The sequence below is a fragment of the Phyllostomus hastatus genome, unplaced genomic scaffold, assembly GCF_019186645.2.
Source record: "Phyllostomus hastatus isolate PE091 unplaced genomic scaffold, TTU_PhHast_1.1 phas_scaffold_78, whole genome shotgun sequence".
Lineage (NCBI taxonomy): Eukaryota > Metazoa > Chordata > Mammalia > Chiroptera > Phyllostomidae > Phyllostomus > Phyllostomus hastatus.
In genome coordinates, this window is record NW_025334041.1 from 47,406,055 (window position 1) to 47,427,032 (window position 20,978).

The 20,978-nt window shown below is 39.7% G+C and overlaps 1 protein-coding gene across 2 annotated transcripts in view; it reads right to left on the bottom strand.

Moving 5' to 3' along the window:
* Window positions 1-968: 968 nt before the first annotated feature.
* PUS7 (pseudouridine synthase 7) overlaps window positions 969-20,978 on the bottom strand; it is a 63,009-nt gene continuing 42,999 nt past the window's right edge. For both annotated transcript variants that reach the window (XM_045828839.1, XM_045828840.1), the window contains 7 exons: window positions 17,798-17,859; window positions 16,568-16,728; window positions 15,341-15,467; window positions 9,347-9,448; window positions 3,101-3,230; window positions 2,642-2,733; window positions 969-2,058 (listed from right to left, as the gene is read on the bottom strand). In XM_045828839.1, the coding sequence (XP_045684795.1) occupies window positions 1,922-2,058; window positions 2,642-2,733; window positions 3,101-3,230; window positions 9,347-9,448; window positions 15,341-15,467; window positions 16,568-16,728; window positions 17,798-17,859 (811 nt within the window). In that variant the 3' untranslated portion in view covers window positions 969-1,921. The remainder of the gene's footprint in view (window positions 2,059-2,641; window positions 2,734-3,100; window positions 3,231-9,346; window positions 9,449-15,340; window positions 15,468-16,567; window positions 16,729-17,797; window positions 17,860-20,978) is intronic.

Genomic DNA, 20,978 nt, shown 5'->3' on the forward strand with positions numbered 1-20,978 from the left:
ATACACACCTCCTTATTTCTTTGTGTAGAGTTGGCCACAAAATGCATTTCTGTGTAAATACAAGTTTGTGCTGCCTGGAATACTGGTGAAGGTTTAAGTACTAATGTACTATTGCAGCTGTTACCAATTTTTCGGTTGACTCAGGAATCAACCAGGAATCTTGTAAATTAGTATAATGGCAGTCTATCTACCACATGAAACCATGAATAAAAAGATAATCACATGAACTTAATTATTGAGCTTACTTTTCTATTAGTCAATAGTGCTGGTTTTACATTACAGTAAAATTGATAATCCTTTCTTTTAGCAAAAATATAGGAAATGATACCATATTGAGGATAAGATTGTGGTTGCTTTCAGGCTTTGTAAATTTGCCTTAGAGAAACTGCCATTTGTCAAAAACAAGAAAATGTCTCAGCATCTATGCTAAGGCAATGATTTACTTCAAGTTGCCCAAGTCCCTAGAGTTAGATGACAGGTTTCCAAGTCTAAAAATAATTTTAAGAATCCACCTAGAATCATTGTTTTCCCACTAGTGTTTAAGAACAGACACAACCTGGTAGTTGACTAATGTTGCCAAGAAAGTGAACTCATCACACAGAACTGCATTTCCCAGATGAGGGAAAACATAAGTTCAGCCTCACAAATGTCATTAACACTCCCACTCTGTGATATTCCTGGTAGGGTAGCTTTTCTCTACCCCATTCTTTCCCACTCTAGAAAGCACACTGGAAGGCAAGTGAATGGTGCTAGTACTTGAATCTAGTCTAATAGTCTATTAGTTATACACCTTAATACTCAATAATATTATTCTCATACTCACACCTGATCATGACTCACCTTTGCATCAGCACCATTTCTGAGGATCGTTCATTCGTTCCTTGTCTTCAGTCAGGGCTATGATTATCATTTGGCACTCAGTTTTAGATATTTATTTGATTTCTTAATATAACCAGTAGAAAGGAGTTTTAAAAATATTTATTATATTTGGTTTTAGAAATAATAGAAAATAAAAATTGGTACAATTATGCCACAGACCCTGGGAAAGGCATATTTATCTTTGCACACCAGAGAAGAGTTTTATGCAATGCTAGAAATGGAAACACCTAAGCAGTTGGTGGCAAAGGTTAATGCTGCTAAGAGGAGCCCTTGTAAATTTTTTAAGTTTTCTTCTCTGCTGTCATTTATTTTTGGGCAAATACCAGTCCAGTGGAAAGAGTTCTGAACATAAAAGGCACCTAGAGTAAAAATTAGACCTTAACTAATAAAAATAGGTACACATGTTTACATCAAGAAAAAAGACCCCATAGATGCAACTCTCCTGCAAGACAATGATACTATAATGCAAAAGCCACTGCAGCTAAAAATTCTAAAAACAATTTCCTAAACCTGATATATAAGCTAGATAATGACAATCACTTTTGTGTTCATAAATCTGGAGATGTTTTATCATCATTTAAATAGGCATGAGTGCTATATTAATATATTAATAGGTCAGGGGTGCTCTAGTTATTTATCTATCATCAAGATTTGTTTTGTTGTATTTTCTCTTAAAATGCATTATTGTGTACTCCTTTCGTGGGTGTTAAAAATTCCTATTGCCCTTCAAGAATGTAGCAAAACCTAAAACTGCTACTTTAAATCTCTTTTTAAATTATAAAGCCAGTAACAGTGACATTTTATTATGACTTAAGCACCTGAAATATATTGTGACCAATTTATATTCTCTGAGCTAGAATTAGGATCCTCAGGATTTGTATATGTGTATAAACACTGCAAATTAAGCTAATAAAAACTTGAAAAAATACAAATAATCTTTTACTACAAAGATCCAAAATCCACTATGGGTCTGTACTAAGAGAAAGGTGAGTAGGAAGCCAGCAAACCCTTGTCTAAACTCTGTAATCTGGGGGCAAAGGACTCAGCGGAGCCAGGTGGTATTGAGCTGGGTCTGGTTCTTGATGCTGGTATCCATTTTCAGTACTTCTCGAATGGCCATGGTAGCATAAGTAGAAGGAGGAAGAGAAAAATCCATCTTCAGAGCTCTGTATTTGCCTTCTGTCAGGCAAGCGAGAAAAGAACAGTCAGAAAAGTAGGGCAGCCCCAGACTGATTGGGGCATAATTGAACAAAAGAATTGTGCTCTTTTCCCCAGGCTGCTTCTTCCCAGGGGGCCTTGGAGAATGAGCCAGGGAAATAAGAGGTCTGTGGAACCATCGTAAAAAGGGCAGATGACAGAATACCACAGGAGAGAAATGCAAGTAAAATAAAAAAAAAAAAAAATTGGAGCACAGGGTGAAGACAGATAAAAGAATGGCACAAGAATTTGACAATGACAATGTAAATTTAATGTTTTAGACTCTCTTCCTGGATTTTCATTTACCTTTGCTAATTGTCTATGGGGATGGGGAGGAAACATTTAATCACCTAAAATCAAAGTCTTCTCTGTCACTCATTTCCAGTGGATTTACTGTTTTAATCACTGACCTCCAGCTATAATCACAAAACTGAGATGACAAAACACAAAACAGAAATTACAGAGTGGGTGGGAAGTGGTGGTAGTTAGAAGAGATTTTCAAAAAATGTTTTTGTATGGGAAATATGTCCAAGTTGACACAGACCTGAAGGCTGAGCAAACTTACCAGAAGCAAAAACTGGTGGTGGTTTCCCTTCTAGGTTGTCCACGTCTGTGTTGAAGAGTGGAATTTTAGGGTCGTCATATGCAACAACTTCCCTTTAAAACATGTAAGTAAAGAAAAGTGTAAATGTGAACTTCCATAAAAGGTCACTCAGCGCCATGTGTTTAGCAAGGAAAATACACAGGCCTATTGCAGACTTCAGTGGAACTATTCAGTAACAGACCAGGGGTGGATTTCATATAGAAATATTGCCTTCATATTATTATATAGCACAGTGACAGATGGTGCTGGCCGATGTAAAATTTATTTCTTGATTTGAAAAATACCCAAAGTAGCAGTAATAGTACTAGTAATAACAACACTTATATACCAGGTTGTAGGCACTGAAATATATATATGTGGTGAAAAAGCATAAATCTCACATAATCATTCAAGTCTATTTCATTCTGGACTGTTACTCACCAGCTGACATTCTGAGGACGAATAATGATCTTTCGGTAGGCCCCTGATAAGGAATAATCTCGAATTTTGTGTCTCATGTTGTCAATATCAAGGTTGTCTGCTGTGAGCATTTCCCTGTAGGCTTCACTAACTAATAAAAAATACAGAAAGTTAGCTGGGATGTAACATGTCAGCAAGCTACCTTGAACTAGACTACAAATAGAGTAATATGTTAATTCCGTTGGATTGCCCTAACAAAATTAGTCATGCTAATTTACAATCCAGCCTAGTCTCTGGAATCAAAATTCGTGACTTACTAACTAGGACTAGGTGCCTCCAACTTAGGTTTGGCTGACTTGTAAGTTATCTTTGCAACCAGCCATAGTATCTGGGGTATAAGGTTCCCAAGCTAGTTACAAAAGGACATTTCATCGGAAGTTACTAAACCACATTTATAGGTGCTCAGAGATGAAAGAGACCACATACTTAAGCCTCAAACTCTTTCTGGCACAAGGTAGTTATAAATAAATGTATAGAGAAAAGAGACCTGGGAAAACCATCTGATTCACCCTGGCAGCACTTGATGTGGAACCCCCTTCCTCACACCTGAGAGATATAGTCCTCCAGCCTGTACTTGCACACTAATATTTAAAGGGAACTACTTTGTTGTGAGGTATGCAATTAGAAAGTTTTCCTGTCCCAAGCTGAAATGTGCTTCCTGTAGCTTGTTGACTGCTCTGAAACAGCAGAATAACTGTCCACTTCCACATGTGTTAACTATGAGACCTTTAAGCCTTATCTTCTCTAGGCCAAAAAATGACTTCAACTGTCCCTCCTTTGACATTTCTGCATTCCCCACTAAATTCCCTTATTGTCTTGAGGCAACAGGCCTCTGTGCAATAGTAATTCCAGATATTTTTTTAAATTGAATTTAAAACCACACAGGTTTAAGTGTACAACTCAAAACATCATCTGCACACTGCATTGTGTGCCCATTGCCCCCTCCTTTGCCCACCTCGCCCTATTCCCTACCCTCTTTTCTCTCTGGGTATCACCACACTCTTGTCTACATCTATGTGTTATATGTATAGGCTAAACCAAAAAGTTCATTTCATTTTTTCTGTACAAAGGCTCTAGTAGTGCTTAGTTGTCTTTAACTTACAAACAATTTTGTTAGACTATTGTAACAGCTGTCATATCAGCATGCATTAAAAAACATCAAAGTTGGTGAATTTTTATGCAGCCATTTTAATACTGAAGATAGAAGATAAGCAACATTTTTGGCATACTATGCTTTATTATTTCAAGAAAGGTAAAAATGCAACTGAAACATAAAAAAAAAATTATGCAGTGTATGGAGAAGGTGCTGTGACTTATCGAACATGTCAAAAGTGGTTTGCAAAGTTTCTTGGTACTATTGACATTTTGGCCAATACTTCTTTGCTGTGGGGCTGTCTTATGCATTGGAAGACGCTTAGCAGCACCCGTGGCCTCTACCCAGTAGAAACCAATAGTGGGAAAAAGCCAACATACTCAAAATATCCAAATCAATAAAGTCTACTGGTGAAAATGAAAAATGAGTCTTTTATTTTACAGAAAAAACTAAACGGACTTTGGAGACAATCCAATATACGGGGTTTTTTATCCTGCTCAATCCTTTTACCTTCTTTCATGCAGAGTCCCCCAACTCTACATCCTTTTTATGCAGACTATGATCAAACTGAGGCTTTTCTATCTATACATTTGATTTTTGAGCATAAATGTAAGAATTTACATTTAACCATATTTCAATGATCTCTGCAGTTCTTTTTAAATATTCATTTTTCATATAATTAATTTGGGTTACAATATTTGCAAATATGATAAAGAGATTTCTTTAGTCAAGGTATTCATAAAAAATGTTGGGTGCACCAGGATCAAGGAAAGACTCCCTAACAACATACTTACCAGGACAACCCCTAAATCAAGCTGTGTGACACCAGTGTGGTAGGCAGTCAGACAGGCACTAGCAGAGCAAGAACGGTAGGCCAGGTAAGAAAGGTCACCAGGACTTGGAAAGCCCCAGGTGCCTCTAAACGAACAATGTAGGGTGGGCCCTTGCTAGCATATCACTCCCCCTAGCATATCACTGGTGATGCAGTTTAGACCCCAAGACTTTTCATATCGCTGGCCATGCAATCTGGATTCTCCTCTGACCTCTGCATGTTGCTAGTCACGTATCAGACTCCCTTAGAGGAGGAACAAATAGAGTCCTGACAGGACCACTCCCTTAAGCATTAAGCCCTTAGGACAATGAAGTTCTAGTAAGCATCAAATAATCTTAGGAACAAGTCCAGGACTTCTGGCCAAGATGGATGTATAAGTAGGCATGCTTTCCCTCTGAACACAACAATAAGAAGGATAACAACCAATCTAAAACCAAAAAACAACCAGAACTGCCAGAAAATCGAACTATATGGAAGTCCAATGAACAAGGATTTAAAGAAAAAACATTCATCCAGATGGGAAGGAAGGGCACAGACAGGCAGCCTGGGTAGAGAGGATGTGCAGCAAGGCAACGGCCAGAAGAACAGGCAGTCCCATATTCACATGTGGCAGATAAAAACTGGGAGGGACAACCAGGGAGTAAGCAATCCCAGCCCCAGGCCCGACCACACAGCCCAGGGTTTCAGCACCAGGATATAAAGCCTCATAACCTCTGGCTGTAAAAACCAGTGGAGGTTATGGTGGCATAACAAGTGTCGGTCTCACAGGAGAATCTGTTTAAAGGGCCTGCAGGGTCCTAGAACGTACACACACCCACCCACTTGGGGAATCAGCACCAGGGCAGCAGCTGGAAGGGCGCCAGTAGCTTATGGGAAGTGGGGGAAATGACTGAAAATGCGGAGAGAGCAGAGCTCTCTGACCCCTCCCTCAAATGCAGCGCCACAAAGTGGCGAGGCAGGTTGCCTCACCCTGGTGAATACCTTAGGCTCTGTCCCTTACAACATTAACAGGTATACTGACTCTGGGAATTAAAACAGCTCTACCAAATACACAGAAGCACAGGGAGGCTGCCAAATCGAGGAGACAAAGAAGTATGGCCCAAATGAAAGAACAGATCAAAACTCCAGAAAAAGAACTAAGTGACAAAGAAATAGCCAACTTATCAGATGCAGAGTTCAAAACACTGGTTATCAGGATGCTCACCGAAATGGATGAGTAAGGTTGCAAAATGGAGGAAAAAGTGGAGACTATGCAAAGTAAAATAAAACAAAATGTACAGGGAACCAACAGTGAAGGGAAGGAAGCTGGGGTTCATATCAATGACTTGGGACAAAAGGAAGAAATAAACATTCACCTGGGACAGAATGAAGAAACAAAAATTCAAAAAAATGAGGAGGCTTAGGAACCTCCAGGACAACTTTAAACGTTCCAACATCCGAAACATAGGGATGCCAGAAGGAGAAGAACAAGAGCAAGAAATTGAAAACTTATTTGAACAAATAATGAAGGACAACTTCCCCAATCTGGCAAAGAAAACAGACTTCTAAGAAGTCCAGGAAACTCAGAGAGTCCCAAAGAAGTTGGACCCAAGGAGGAATACACCAAGGCACATCATAATTACATTACCCAAGATGAAAGAGAAGGAAAGAATCCTAAAAGCTGCAAGAGAAATGGAGATAATTACCTACAAAGGAGTTCCCATCAGACTGTCAGCTGATTTCTCAAAAGAGACCTTACAGGCAAGAAGGGGCTGGAAAGAAGTATTCCAAGTCATGAAAGGCAAGGACCTACATCCAAGATTGCTCTATCCAGCAAAGTTATCATTTAGAATGGAAGGACAGATAAAGTGCTTCCCAGATAAGGTCAAGTTAAAGGAGTTCATCATGACCAAGCCCTTATTGTATGAAATGTTAAAGGGACTTACCTAAAAAAATCTAAGATCAAATCTATAAACAGTAAAATGACAACATACTCACAACTATCAATAACTGAACCTAAAAAAAACAAAACCAAAACCAAAACCAAAGTAAGCAAACAACTACAACAGGAACAGAATCATAGAAATGGAGATCACATGGAGAGTTATCAGTGGGGAGGGGGAGACAGGCGGGAATGGGGGAAAAGGTACAGGGAATAAAAAGCATAAATGGTAGATACAAAATAGGGAGAAATTAAGAATAGTATAGGAAATGAAAAAGCCAAGGAACTTCCATGCACAACCAATGGACATGAACTAAGGGTGGGTAGATTGCTGGAAGGAATGCAGGTACTGGGCAGAAGGGACAAAGGAGAAAAAATGGGACAAGAGTAATAGCATAGTCAATAAAATATACTTAATTTAAAAAATACTCTCAAAAGGAAATATAAGGAACAAAGCCTCAGGTCCGTTGACCATAGAGATAAAGTTTTGGTCATACCAAAGAGATATGACATACCAGACATAACAGAGATAACATCTAGGCCTGTTTTTTAGCTCCATGCTCAGAAAATCAGCAAGGCCAACTAGAGCAACACCATGGCTGACATCAGACCAGCTGTGATGATTCTTGACCCCTTGCCCTGGTGCCAATCAATCAGTAGAGACCATGACCCCATGGAGACACCTGGAAAGCTGATGAATGTTCTGTTGAGATACTCCCGTGGGAACTCCCTTAAGATGCCCAGCTTCAAAAAGCAGATTAAAACCTTCAGGATGTAGGGCCCAGCCCACTTCTTTCCCCAGGGTGGCTCTCTTTCTCTCTCTCTCTGGAGCACGTCTGCACCTTTCCTTTTTCCTTCCCCCAAGCGCGTTTTCTCTTTTTCCTAAGTTCCAAGGGCCAGTCTTTGCCTGTTAACTTGTTTCCTGAGTCCATGCAACCCAGCTGGCTCACTTCGGCAGGGCTCAATTCTTCTACTTCTGTGACTTTCTAAATAAACTTTTGTTCATATTTGAGTCTTGACTCTGAATTCTTTCATAGCCAGAACTTAGGTACTGAGGTTGCTGAACCGAGGTCCCATCGCCAGTAACATTTGGTGCTATTTTGCTGCTAAACAAGTGTGCATGTTATGAATCTACAGGCCTGGATCACCACCCATGCAGTCTGTGAGCTCATGTTTTGGCTGCAAGGTTTTCATGAATGGCTCTGTGAGAGGCTGTGCTGAATTTGTTTTAATTGGTACTAGTCCACGTTTCTGATCCTAAGAGGTACAAGATAAAAGAAAAGAATGTTTCCTTTTTTTCTCTTAGAAAGAGGGCAAATGTGGCTAGGAGCATCTAATTGCCTTCATTTGTACTAGTCCTCCATACTGGTCTCCTCAGTTCCTTACTGTGCCACCAACTCTGCACAGGCAGACAAAACCTGTCCCTTATCTACCTCTCTCATGCATTCTCCCCTTCTCTTCTCTCCTCCTGTCTGACTTCTCAGCAAAGTTGACCTTGCACAAGTACTAAGAGCACAGCAACTCATAAGTTAATCAACAGGTAAATGGCAGATTACCATTTAACTCTTTTATAAGTATTTGCTAATCGAGTGTTAATGTGAATTATTTCATTATTTGTAAAATTTCAAGGAATATAACATTGATAAGTAAAATAATTCTGGCCTCTTGAGAAAAAGGATGTCTTAACAGGAAGACCCCTCCCACAGCCCAGCCTTGGCCAAGGTGACCTCCACTGTCAGTGTCACTAAGTTGGTCTCATGCTCAGAGCTGCTTTCTTTTTAAAAAATTCTGGATCCTTGAACAGTAAAAGCTCCAGTTTCCCCCTATCCTCACCAATGGCATCCGTGAAGGTAACAGAAGTAATTTTTAACAGGCTCTGGGGAATGGGAAATATCCTAACTTTTTAGTTGATAAACTTCTGTGCTTGTTGACTTTTAAAACACAATGAGAAGGTAGTACTTAGATGGCAAAAAAGGTTAAAAAAAAGTCAAGCCATCCATTCGCTTTCTCAAGGAATCTTTCCAAACCCTCTCAATCCTTAGTAAGAACCAGTACTTTTCAAAAATTTAAATAACCCAATAATAACAATAACACCAACACCACCGTGTTTCTTAATTTACATCACCCATCCAAGTGCACACCCCTCTGGGAGACTCCTACAAGTCAACATAATTTATGTATGTTTGACATAAGCATTTTTCAAATCTGATGGATAGCAGAGTTCTAAAAATCTATTTAAAAATACTTTTTTTTTCTTTCCCTAGGCTGCCAGTGACTTAGGTTAGACTTTGCCTTATATCCCCTCACACAGCCTTAATTATGTAGACTTTGTTTATCTGTTTCCCCATATAGGGAACTTACTTTTATGCTTTGGGTAGATAACATCAAAACCAGGCAAGGGCATTACCACATCATGGATGGAGTAACTGTTAACATCTTCTTCCTCAATATAGGTGGCTGTGGCTAAAAATTCACAAATGAATAAAATAAGAAAATAGGCAATATTTTCATGAACTCAATCTTCTAAAATTATACATATCTAAGCAATCAGAAGTGCAAGATGGTATAGTTCTGTGGCCTACAAAGCTTAAAGAAATTAAGTTGCAATATATACCATTCTTCTTTCTACTTTACCCAAGAAACAAAAATCACAGATTTACAAAAAGTACAAACTTAAAACTTAATTTTCAGCTGTTCCTCATTTTCTGGGAATGCTTGCTTTTGACAATCAGTTCCATTTTCTTATTAAACAACACTATAAAATACTATTTGGAAAGCTATCACAAATTAATACATTTTACTAAAAGAATAAACAATTAAAAAAACCAGTCTGTAGTTGGAGGATAAAATATGGTGGCTCACAGGACATGAAAATACACTGGGTGTGATCAATATTGGGTGAGGAAAAGAACACTTAAAATTTTTTTAAACAAAACTCATGTTTTATTTATGTTGAAATAGATTATATAAATTGGCTTTCTTCACAAAGAACAGCAATATTTTCTGTATTTTTCCCAGAAAACCAGAAAGCACATTTCTGTAGGTTTTCCAGGTTTTGCTTACAAATCAGGAAGAGGCAGTAGATACAGTCATGGAAAAAGACAGAAAGAACAGACTAATCAGTTGTCAGACCCGCAGCCTCTGGTCCTGTCTTGACCAGGAAAGATGAAATGTCCAACATACACCCACCAAAAAGCCTATGAGGACAGAGGCTCCGCAAAGGCATGGAAACAGCAATGACCAGATGTGGAACAACAATGGCAGGTTCCTCCATTCAACCTTTAACATAAGTTGTTCCTTTAAGATCACTGAATAAAAAGATAAAAATTAACACCAAAACCTTCGTTTGGCAGGCTCACATGTTCCTTTCACTGTCTGGTAATTCCCTTAACTTTCATTACAGATTTTTAACAGCATACTTAAAACTTCTGCTATTCAAAGGTCAGTCATGAGCTTCATTGTAAAATTTTATAAAATTGTATTCCTTCCTCTCACACTTTCTCAAAATCTATTTCTTCAAAGAACTGACAACTCAACACCCAACAGCTGGATCCACAGTGTTAACACACGTTACGTCTAATGACTTAACTAAAACAATTCCAAAGTGCCATCAGCAGAGATCACGCAGAAGTATAACAGGGCACTTTCAATGCTGTCTCCTGGAAGAACAGCTAGTTCTCCAAAGCATGAAGAGTTCAAACAGGGCCATTTAAACAGGCAGATTATCAATGGTGAATGTACTCAGGACAGTCAGTCAGTTATTTGACAGTTTATGGTATGATTAAGGGGCCTACATACACCTTACAGCTTTTCTATGTTTTCAAATTTCTTACAGATTTTTTTCAATATAAAATATAAGAGCCTATTTTAAAAGTCTCTCAGGTACTGTCAATGGTTTCTGAAGTTATCTGCAGGAAGCTCTTGGTTGTATGGAATTTGATATGTGTGTCTGCTGTTGGTGGAAATTAGGTTCTCCCATGGTTGTTACTATCACGAGAAAAGCAGTCCAAGGAACCCACACATGGGAGACTGTGGTGGAGCATGATTTATTTGTGTGGGGATAAATAAATAAGGCAACCCAGCTGCCCCGTGGGTTTTTCCCATGCCCCATTTCCCTCTGTCTCACCATGGAAAAAGTTCAACCAGGTCCTCAGCAAGGCCAAGACAAAAGCCAGTGTCCAGAGTTTTTGTTTCATATAAAAGCTTAGTCTTTTGGAGCCTACAGGTGGCTGCTAAGTGGTCTCAGTCCCCATCCAGGTAGCTTAGCTGCTTCAGTGGCAAGAGTCCATGTTGCTGCTGGCCATGTGGCTGCTATGGTTATATGGCTATAGAGAGTGTGACAGCACATCACTGGGTAGGCAAGAGAGACAGCTGAGTCCTTTTTGCACCCATACCATCTAATGCAGGCCTGGCAGCTGCTAGACCCACATGGTCACATGTTCCCGGGCAAGAGCGCATAAAAACAAGTGGGCCAGTGCATCACTGTGTGGGCAAGAGCAAGCAAGCTCTGTATTAAAGGGCAGTCCAGTCCAGCATCTGGCTAGCTCAGCCTGTGTTTTCTGCTGCAGTCCATTTCAGGCTCCCTCCTGAAGACTGCCTTTGGAGTGGCATGGCCACAGGCCACGTGGCTGCTAGGACCACATGACCATGAAGAGAACAGGTGAGTGTGCCATGTCAGTGTGTGTCACAGCAAGAAAGAGCTTTGTTTCCCTAGGGTTATATCCAGGAGCTTCGGTTTGAGATGGACCAGGTACTTTCCTAAAAAGACCAACTTCCCAAGTTTCCATGGGCTTCAGATGGGTCTATACCGTTACTGACAGGACTTCATGGTCCAGCACTTCCCCTTACACACCCCCTGCCCCCAAATCTAGTACCAGAGGCGAGGAGGTCAATGACTAGTTCCCTTTGCTTTCTTTCCTTTATCAATATCTACCTAAGGACCAATAGTAACATGTCCACCATGAAATCCAAATCATGTTTTTTTATCAAAATTTATGTTATAAGTTATTGGACCTTTGGTCTGTCAAGGCATTCCTCAGGTATGCTTGGGGACACTTTCACCCATTTTCATAGCATTCATTCTCAGTCTTCATCACAGGAAGAATACATAGGACCTTCAATGATGCATAAACATTAGGAAAAACTTGATGTTTGGCAGGCAGAGGACTTCATTCATATATAAATGGTGGATGGAAGCTCTATATCTTTCCCTGTGTGTTTCCACTTAATTCTCCAACAGTGCACTGCAGCTGAGTATATCAAAATTGGGCAAGTTGCTTCTGTACGGGTCAGCATGGTGCTCCTCCAATGTATTGCATTTGAGCTCTCCCATGACAGAAGGAACCAGAGATAAGCATTTAAGAGTTCTGAAGTACTGTTCTGATAATGTGTCTTTCAGTTCCTGAATAATGTGTTTCACTGTTGGAACACTTAGAACTTCTTTACAGTAACTCTAAGAGTTCAGCTGAGATTCCAGGTTCCCTTGATGAGCTTTGCAGAATTTTCCAGGGAACTTCATCTGAATATCAAGTTTGGCCGCCAAACTTGTGGCTTCCTCAAACCAAAATTCTTGATAAACTTCAGTATTTTCTATCACTTCATTGAATTAATGCAGCACAGCAGTCAAGCTACTGGCTGCAAAGAAGACATGGGAAATTTGCCGCTGGAGATTTTTTCTAAAAGCTCTTGTAAAGACAGAACACTTTTAAGAATGACAATGGTAATGATGAAACAAAAATCTGTTATTGCACTACAGAGTACAAATGTTTGGCCCGTTAAATAATTATTCCATCAAATATAGTGTCACTATTTATATCATCTATCATAAAACAAGTGCTTGTAGAAGGTCCACTAAAAATTTCAAAAGCATCATGGCTGCCTGTCCACTGAGAATGGTAAATTTCCTTTAGTTCTTTACCCCTTTCTCAATTGTTCTGATAGAGGACAGAAAATACACTGTCAAGCTCTAAAAACAGTTGTGGGAGCTGACAGAAAAAAAAAACCAAATTTCCTCAATTGTTCCTAATTCAACAGACACTCACACAAGTAACAATTTTGCCAACCACACATTTAAGGCACAGGGAGAGCAGATGTGTAGACAGCTTGGGGATATTTCTCTAAGTCTAGAAGCAACAACAGTCATTTTTGAAGAAAATCCACGGGACACAATGTAAGCCTGGGCATGACAATACTCCATGTTTAACCTCCTCTTCTCAGTTATCATAGTGTGAAACTTCACAGCCAAAATTTCAGCATCAGCTTCACCAGATGTGAAGCCCAAAAATTCCTCTCTCAGGTTATAAGATTTGTCAACAAACCTCACCATCATGGGTAGGTGCTCTTCCCCGTTTATGTCCACTGTGTTGTCAGTGATAACTGAAAAGAAGTGAGTGTCCCTCACTTCCTTGGTGGTTTCTTCCCAAATGCAGCTCTCACAGATCTCTAGATTCTGTTTCTGTTGTGGTTTTTAAAATAGATTTTTAAAATGTATTTTTAGAGAGAGGGGAAGGGAGAGAGAGGGGGAAACATCATTGTGTGGTTGCCTCTTGCATGCCCCCTACTGGGGACCTGGCCCACAACCCAGGCATATACCCTGACTGGGAATTGAAGCAGTGACTCTTTGGTTCACAGTCCAGCACTCAGTCTACTGTGCCACACCAGCCAGGGCTCTGTTGTGTTTTTGAATAGAAAAATATGTTGACAGCTGTTGTCTCAAAGCACTTTCTCTGAACCTCTTCACCAGAATTTTTCTGGCACTCCAGCAATACTTCAAAGTTATCAGCCCATCAGTTTCATGTCCATCTAGAGGTATTTTTTGTTTTCCCATAAGAATCAACATTTTGAATAAAGATTTTAAGTATTCTTTGTTTTCCTTCTTTTCAAGGGCTAAATGTCTTCATCCTGTTCTCTACTCCTTTCTTCTGCACTGGAATTCTGAGCAATGCTGTTATTCATTTCTTTATGTTTTTGTTCCTGTTCAGAAGTTTCGTCAACAACTATTTTATTCATTTTCTGTGTGGATTGGTCAAATGACTGGTAAGATCAAATGTTGTTGGTATTGGATTATCTTGAAGAACTGTCTATGAGAACGAGTTCTACAGATCATAGAGGTCTCAGGGTGTTTGGCACATAATTGATCATGTTTATTTAGTTGATCAGGTGTTTCATACTCTACGGCTGCTCTCTCATAATTTCCCTCCCACTTCTGACATCTGGTTGGATCCTGAAAGAACCATAAGAAGGCCAGATCTGACTGCATGCTCTTCTGTGTGCAGTCAGGGGCAGCACAGAAACTTGGCACCTTCATGGGCAGCAGGCCAGCCCAGAGCTCCCTTTCCTGCCTCCCTGGGGCAGCCCGCCCACCTGTTGGGGCCAGCTCAGCAGGACCAGCACACTGGGAGGAAAAATGTTAAATCAGGAAAAAAATAATTCAGGGAATTCAACAGGCACACCTGCAGACGAACAGGCTGTCTTTAGGATAGTAAAGGGCAGTCAGGTATTCTAGAAGAACATGGACTGTGGAAACAGACAGACTGATACTGAATCCCAGGCTTTTCTTTTTTGAACTACCTGTGGAACCCTGGGCAAGTGACTAAACCTCATCTGAAGAACGAAGAGAATGCCTGGCAGTAATAAATATTGTGAGCTTTAGACATGGAGATATAGGTAAAGGGCTTAGCACAAGGGCAGTGCACAGTAATGGCTCAACAGCAAATGGGATTGCCTGGGTGTCTGAGGCACAGAGTGTGCACTAAATGTCCATGTAGGGGTGTCTAACCCGCAGCCCACAGGCCACATGCGGCCCAGGTTGGCTATGAATGCAGCCCAACACAAAATTATAAATTTAGTTAAAACCTTTTTTTGCTCATCAGTTTTTGTTAGTGTTTGTGTACTTAATGCGTGGCCCAAGACAACTCTTCTTTTTCCAGCGTGGCCCAGGGACACCAAAAGGTTGGACACCTCTTAGATCACGGCCCACACATACAGTGAGCTCCAGTCTGGAGTTAAGAAACTTCTTAAAACTGGCCCACAGCCCAGAGGCTGAAGTTCATCCAAAAGCGCAGAGAAGTATTTGCTAGATTCAGATTAAAGCTTGGAATGGGATTTTAAGTAACATTTAGTCCAAATCTTATTCCAGCTGAAAAAAAGGAAAGGCAGGTGCTTACTCAAATCAGAGGTATATTTTTCATTAAAGACACAGATCCACACAGTCCATGTGAGCTGACAGTGTCTTTCCATTTCAAACTTACCAGATATCTCTCCATCTTAATTAGCAGTCAGGCTCAATTTTTAAGAACTGGGATCAAATAACTAGACTCTTGTTTGACTGAATAATGACAATATCTGTCTTTTTACCTCCTTTGAGAACCAGATCCCCTGGAACAGGCTTCAGTCCATACTCTTCTATTCTCTTGCTTACCATGTTATTCCACACATAGCTTTGGTAGCTATGAATATACATTAAGCGATTATTTCTAGGAATCTGGGGGAAAGGGAACAAAAACAGGAAAGAAAAAAAAACACGTTCTAAGTATTTAAGTATGATACTTTCCAAGATATCTCACTTTAGTGGTGACCCTAGTATAAAAAACTCATACCTTAAATCTCCAATATGTAGCAACCAAGGTCAGAGATGGAACCTCTCACACTAAAGTGCTCAAGTGTATCCACAGTGCAAACATTCATGCAGATAAAGCAAACATTATAGAATTTATACTCTGAGTCAAAGACATAGACTTCAAACCCAAGGAATTTACACATCAATTATACAGCCAACAGTGCTTGCTCTTCCACAATTTTAAGTAAAGAGAAAACCTCAATGATTGAACAAACAACTAATTTCATGAAGAATCCTGCTTTTGGGGAAAAGTAAATAAAATAAGACTTAAGAGTTAAACCAGCCTTGGCTGGTGTGGCTGAGTAGACTGAGCGCCGGCCTGCAAACCAGTGGGTCACTGGTTTGATTCCCCATCAGGGCACGTGCCTGGGTTGCAGGGCAGGTTCCCAGTTGGGGGCACACGAGAGGCATCCACACACTGATGTCTCTCTCTCTTTCCTTCCCCTCCCCTCTCTCTAAAAATAAATAAAAGAATTTTTTTTAAAAAGAGTTAAACTTTAGTCTACTCTGGATTATAGCTATCCAAATACTAGTATAGGCGAAATGAAGAAACTAAAGCAAAATGCAATCACTTAGGCCGCTTATAGTGGAAGCTGCTTACTGAGGCAGGTTACAGTTCTGATGCTGGAGAATGATCAAGAAATGAACCCAATAGTGCATTCTGAGTTAGTATCTATTAAAGACAGTTAATTTAAATTAAATTTCCCTGTAGATGATATTTTCCACACTACAGCTCTTCTCATGCCCTCCATGTGAATTATGCTGACATTGCGGGCATCCTCCACCCACTCCCATGAACATTCAGGGTCTGAACAGAAGTCACTCAGGTAATACACCTCTTAGAGATCACCACAGGATCCTCATTTACCTTCTGCTCTTTCCAAATTTAGTAAAGTGTTAAAGATAAAATTTAAAAGCATTAAACCATCTTGAGTCATTTGCCTGACTTTACAAATTGCACTCACTATGCCAAATGCAGAGACTATATTCTTCATTCCATATTTTGAAAGTCCTCGAAGCAGCTGCCCTTCCACACACCTTTTGACAGGTAGTTTTCTGAGGGCAGCAGCTGGGTCTTTGGTCTTCGCCCATTCTTCCCTGCATTTAACCAAGTATCCCTTTTCAGCTGGAGGAGAGAAGAAGCTGTGGTTAAAAAATTTACCCAATAGACAGATGCGTATAACTTAAAATGCTTCATAGAGAACACAAATTAAAAAATGCTGCTTGTAAAAGCTTCTGCTGACCTGAGAACCACCACCAGAAAGTGAAAAGATGGGCAAGTTTATAGGACTAGACGCCTTTGTCATTACCCCAGGATTTAAAGCCAGTTACTGTTCACATCAACCCAGCTGATTCCACATACCACAAAACCTTGGTAGTTCTTTTTTCCTCCTCTTTTTCTATCGTGTTGTCAAATTTAATGGGTTACTTCCCTTAAAATTAAATAATTTTATCTCTTTTTAATTTGCAATTGAATAATTTCCAAAAGTGGGCATAACCATTTTGATGATATGTAGAGTAGTACTTAAATCCTTACTCATATTTTCATATAGTATAATTTCAGAAATAACTTCTGGAAAGTTTTACTGAAGTCTTCAAAGTAAAGATCCTCAACATGCTTTTGCCAAGTTTTTATATTCTATTAACAGTATGCTTTTAAATATTCACCACAAGTGAGCCCTGGCTGGTGTGGCTTAGTGGATTGAGCACTGGCCTGCAAACCAAAAGATCACTGGTTCGATTTCCAGGCAGGGCACATGCTTGGGTTATAGGCCAGGTCCTTGGTTGGGGGCATGTGAAAGGCAACTGATCGATGTTTCTCTCCCACATCTATGTTTCTCTTCGTCTGTCTCCCTTCCTTCCCCCTCTCTAAAAATCAAATCTTAAAAAAAAAAATAGTGAAATGTTTGGATTCCTATGTTTTCAGAGATTTAGTAGTATATGGAGAAAAAGAAATAAATTTATTCATTTGTGGATATATCAGATGAACTAAAAAGCTGAAAACAAGATAGAAATTATAAATCTCAAACATATATAAATCTTATGAAAAAGAAAAATATACTTTTTATTTTATATATTTTTTTAAAAATTCTTAAATAACTACCCTAATTTTCACACATATTTTTATTCATAGCAATTCCATGAATACCTAGCCATATATGCTATTTTTTTCATAACATGAATTTTATTCTCACCTCCAGAACGGGGTTTCAATATCAAATCCATGACTTCAGCCCAGGAATTTTGTAGTATAGCTCTAAAATTAAACAGCATTTAATTTAGTTAATTTTACATCAAGATGAATTCTATATGTAGAAATTTGTGGAGTCAATGTCATATTAACATTATATAATTGCTAAACTTAAAAGTAAACTGAGCCCTGATTGGTGTGGCTCAGTTAGTTGAGCACTGTCCCACAAAGCGAAGGGTCACCAGTTCAATTCCCAGTCAGGGCACGTGCCTGGGTTGTGTGTTTGGTTCCCAGTTGGGGTGTATACGAGAGGCAACCAATCAATGTTCCTTACTTACATCAATGTTTCTCTCCTCCTTCTCCCTCCCTCCCTCTCTCTCTAAAAAGAAATAAAATCTTTTTTTAACTCATAGTTTTTTTTTTAAGATTTTATTTATTTATTTTTAGAGAGGGAAGGGAGGGAGAAAGAGAGAGAGAGAGAGAGAGAAACATCAATGTGCGGTTGCTAGGGGTCATGGCCTGCAACCCAGGCATGTACCCTGACTGGGCATCGAACCTGCGACAGTTTGGTTCACAGCCCGAGCTCAATCCACTGAGCTACGCCAGCCAGGGCTAATAAAATCTTTTTTTTAAAAAAGCAGACTAATTGCTGGACTTCTGGCCAAGATGGAGACATAGGTAGATACACTGTGCCTCCTCACACAACCAAAAGAAGGACAACAACAATTTAAAAACAAAAAAAAAACTAGAACTGACAGAAAATCAAACTGTATGGAAGTCTGACAACCAAGGAGCTAAAGAAGACACACTCATTCAGACTGGTAGGAGGGGTGGAAATGGGCACCTAGAGAGGACTTGTGGTAGGGACCCAGCGCCAAATTGTGGAGTGGGTTGCTCAAGGCTGTAGCGGGCTAGCAAGGCTACGGTGCTTGCTGGTGGAGAAGGCAGTCCCATGTTCACATGCAGATAAACCAGGAGGAACATCTGGGGAGGGAGACAGACCAAGCAACCCAGAGTTTCAGTGCAGGGAAATAAAGCCTCAAACATCTGATTGAAAACACCTGTGGGGGTTGAGACAGCCGTGGGAGAAACTCCCAGCCTCACAGGACAGTTTTTTGGAGAGACCCACAGGATCCTAGAATGTACACAGACCCACCCACCAGGAATCAGCATCAGAAGGGCCCAATTTGCTTGTGAAAAGTGGGGTAAGTGACTGAAAGCCAGTAGAGAGCAGAGCAAGTGCCATTGTTTTCTCTCAGACCCCTTTCTTACATACAGCATCAGAATGCAGTGATGTGGGTTACCCCGCCTGGGTGAACACCTAAGGATGGTGCCCTTCCCACTAAGTAACAGACGTGTAAAGAAAAAAAAATGGCCCAAATGAAAGAACAGACCAAAGCTACATAAAAAATACAATTAAGCGACAAAGAGATAGTCAACCTACTAGATGCACAGTTCAAAACACTGGTGATCAGGATGATCACAGAATTGGTTGAATTTGGTCGCAAATTACATGAAAAAATGAAGGCAATGTTAAGTGAAATAAAAGAAAATGTACAGGGAACCAACAGTGAAGGGAAGGAAACTGGGACTCAAATCAATGATTTGGAGCAGAAGGAAGAAATAAACATTTGTCTGGGACAGAATGAAGAAACAAGAATTCAACAAAATGAGGAGAGGTTTAGGAACCTCCAGGACATCTTTAAACGTTCCAACGTCTGAATTATAGGGGTACCAGAAAAAGAAGAGGAACAGCAACAAGTGGAAAAGTTATCTGAATAAATAATAAAGGAGAACTTCCCCAATCTGGCAAAGGAAATAGACTTCCAGAAAGTCCAGGAAGCTCAGAGTCCCAAAGAAGTTGGACCCAAGGAGGAACACACCAAGGCACATCATAATTACATTACCCAAGATGAAAGAGAAGGAAAGAATCCTAAAAGCTGCAAGAGAAATGGAGACAGTTACCTACAAAGGAGTTCCCATCAGACTGTCAGCTGATTTCTCAAAAGAGACCTTACAGGCAAGAAGGGGCTGGAAAGAAGTATTCCAAGTCATGAAAGACAGGGACCTACATCCAAGATTGCTCTATCCAGCAAAGCTTTCATTTAGAATTCAAGGTCAGATAAAGTGCTTCTCAGATAAGGTCAAGTTAAAGGAGTTCATCATCACCAAGCCCTTATTATATGAAATGGTAAAGGGATTTACCTAAGAAGATAAAAAATACTAACAGTAAAATGACAGCAAACTCACAATTAACAACCACACCTAAAACAAAAATAAAAACTAAGCCAACAACTAGAATAGGAACAGAACCACAGAAATGGAGATCACATGGAGGAATATCAACAGGGGAGTGGGAGGGGGAGAGAGCAGGTAAAGGTACAGAGAATAAGTAGCATAGATGGTAGGTAGAAAATAGACAGGGGGAGGGTAAGAATAGTATAGGAAATATAGAAGCCAAAAAACTTACATGTAGGACCCATAGACATGAACTAAAGGGGAGGAATTTGGGTGGGAGGGGATGTGGAGGGTGGAAGGGAGTGAAGGGGGAAATGGGACAACTGTAATAGTATAATCAATAAAATGTATTTTAAAAAGACACAACTAAATCAAGAATAAAAATATGTTAAAGTGATTTTCTTTGTCCAGTGTCAACATATCTGGTAGAGTTACTGACAGTACTCCGGCGATGGCAGGTAAAAGAGAAGGACTTATAAAATTAACAGAAGACGATGCAACTGCCGCCCAAAACTCATGTTTGATGAAATATCATTGCAGAATACATCAAGAAAATTTTACATAGCACAAAAGCTTTAAAAATGGATGCCATGCAAATCATCAAGACTGTGAATTTCGTAAGAACCAAGGGATTGAACCATTGCTAATTCCAGGAATTCCTTAAAAATATTGATGCTGACTATGGTGACACTGTTTACTTTTCGGAAGTAAGATGGCTAAGTCAAAGCCAAAAGTTGAAAAGATTCTATGATTTGCAACATGTTATCAAGCTGTTTATGGTATCAAAAAATAAATTTGTGTTCGAACTTGATGATAAAAACTGGCTTACAGATTTAGCATTTTCAGTGGGTTTAACTGCTCATTTAAATGAGTTAAACATGTGTCTTCAAGGTGAAAACCAACTTATCAATACCATGTTTCAAACCATAACAGTGATCCAAATGAAA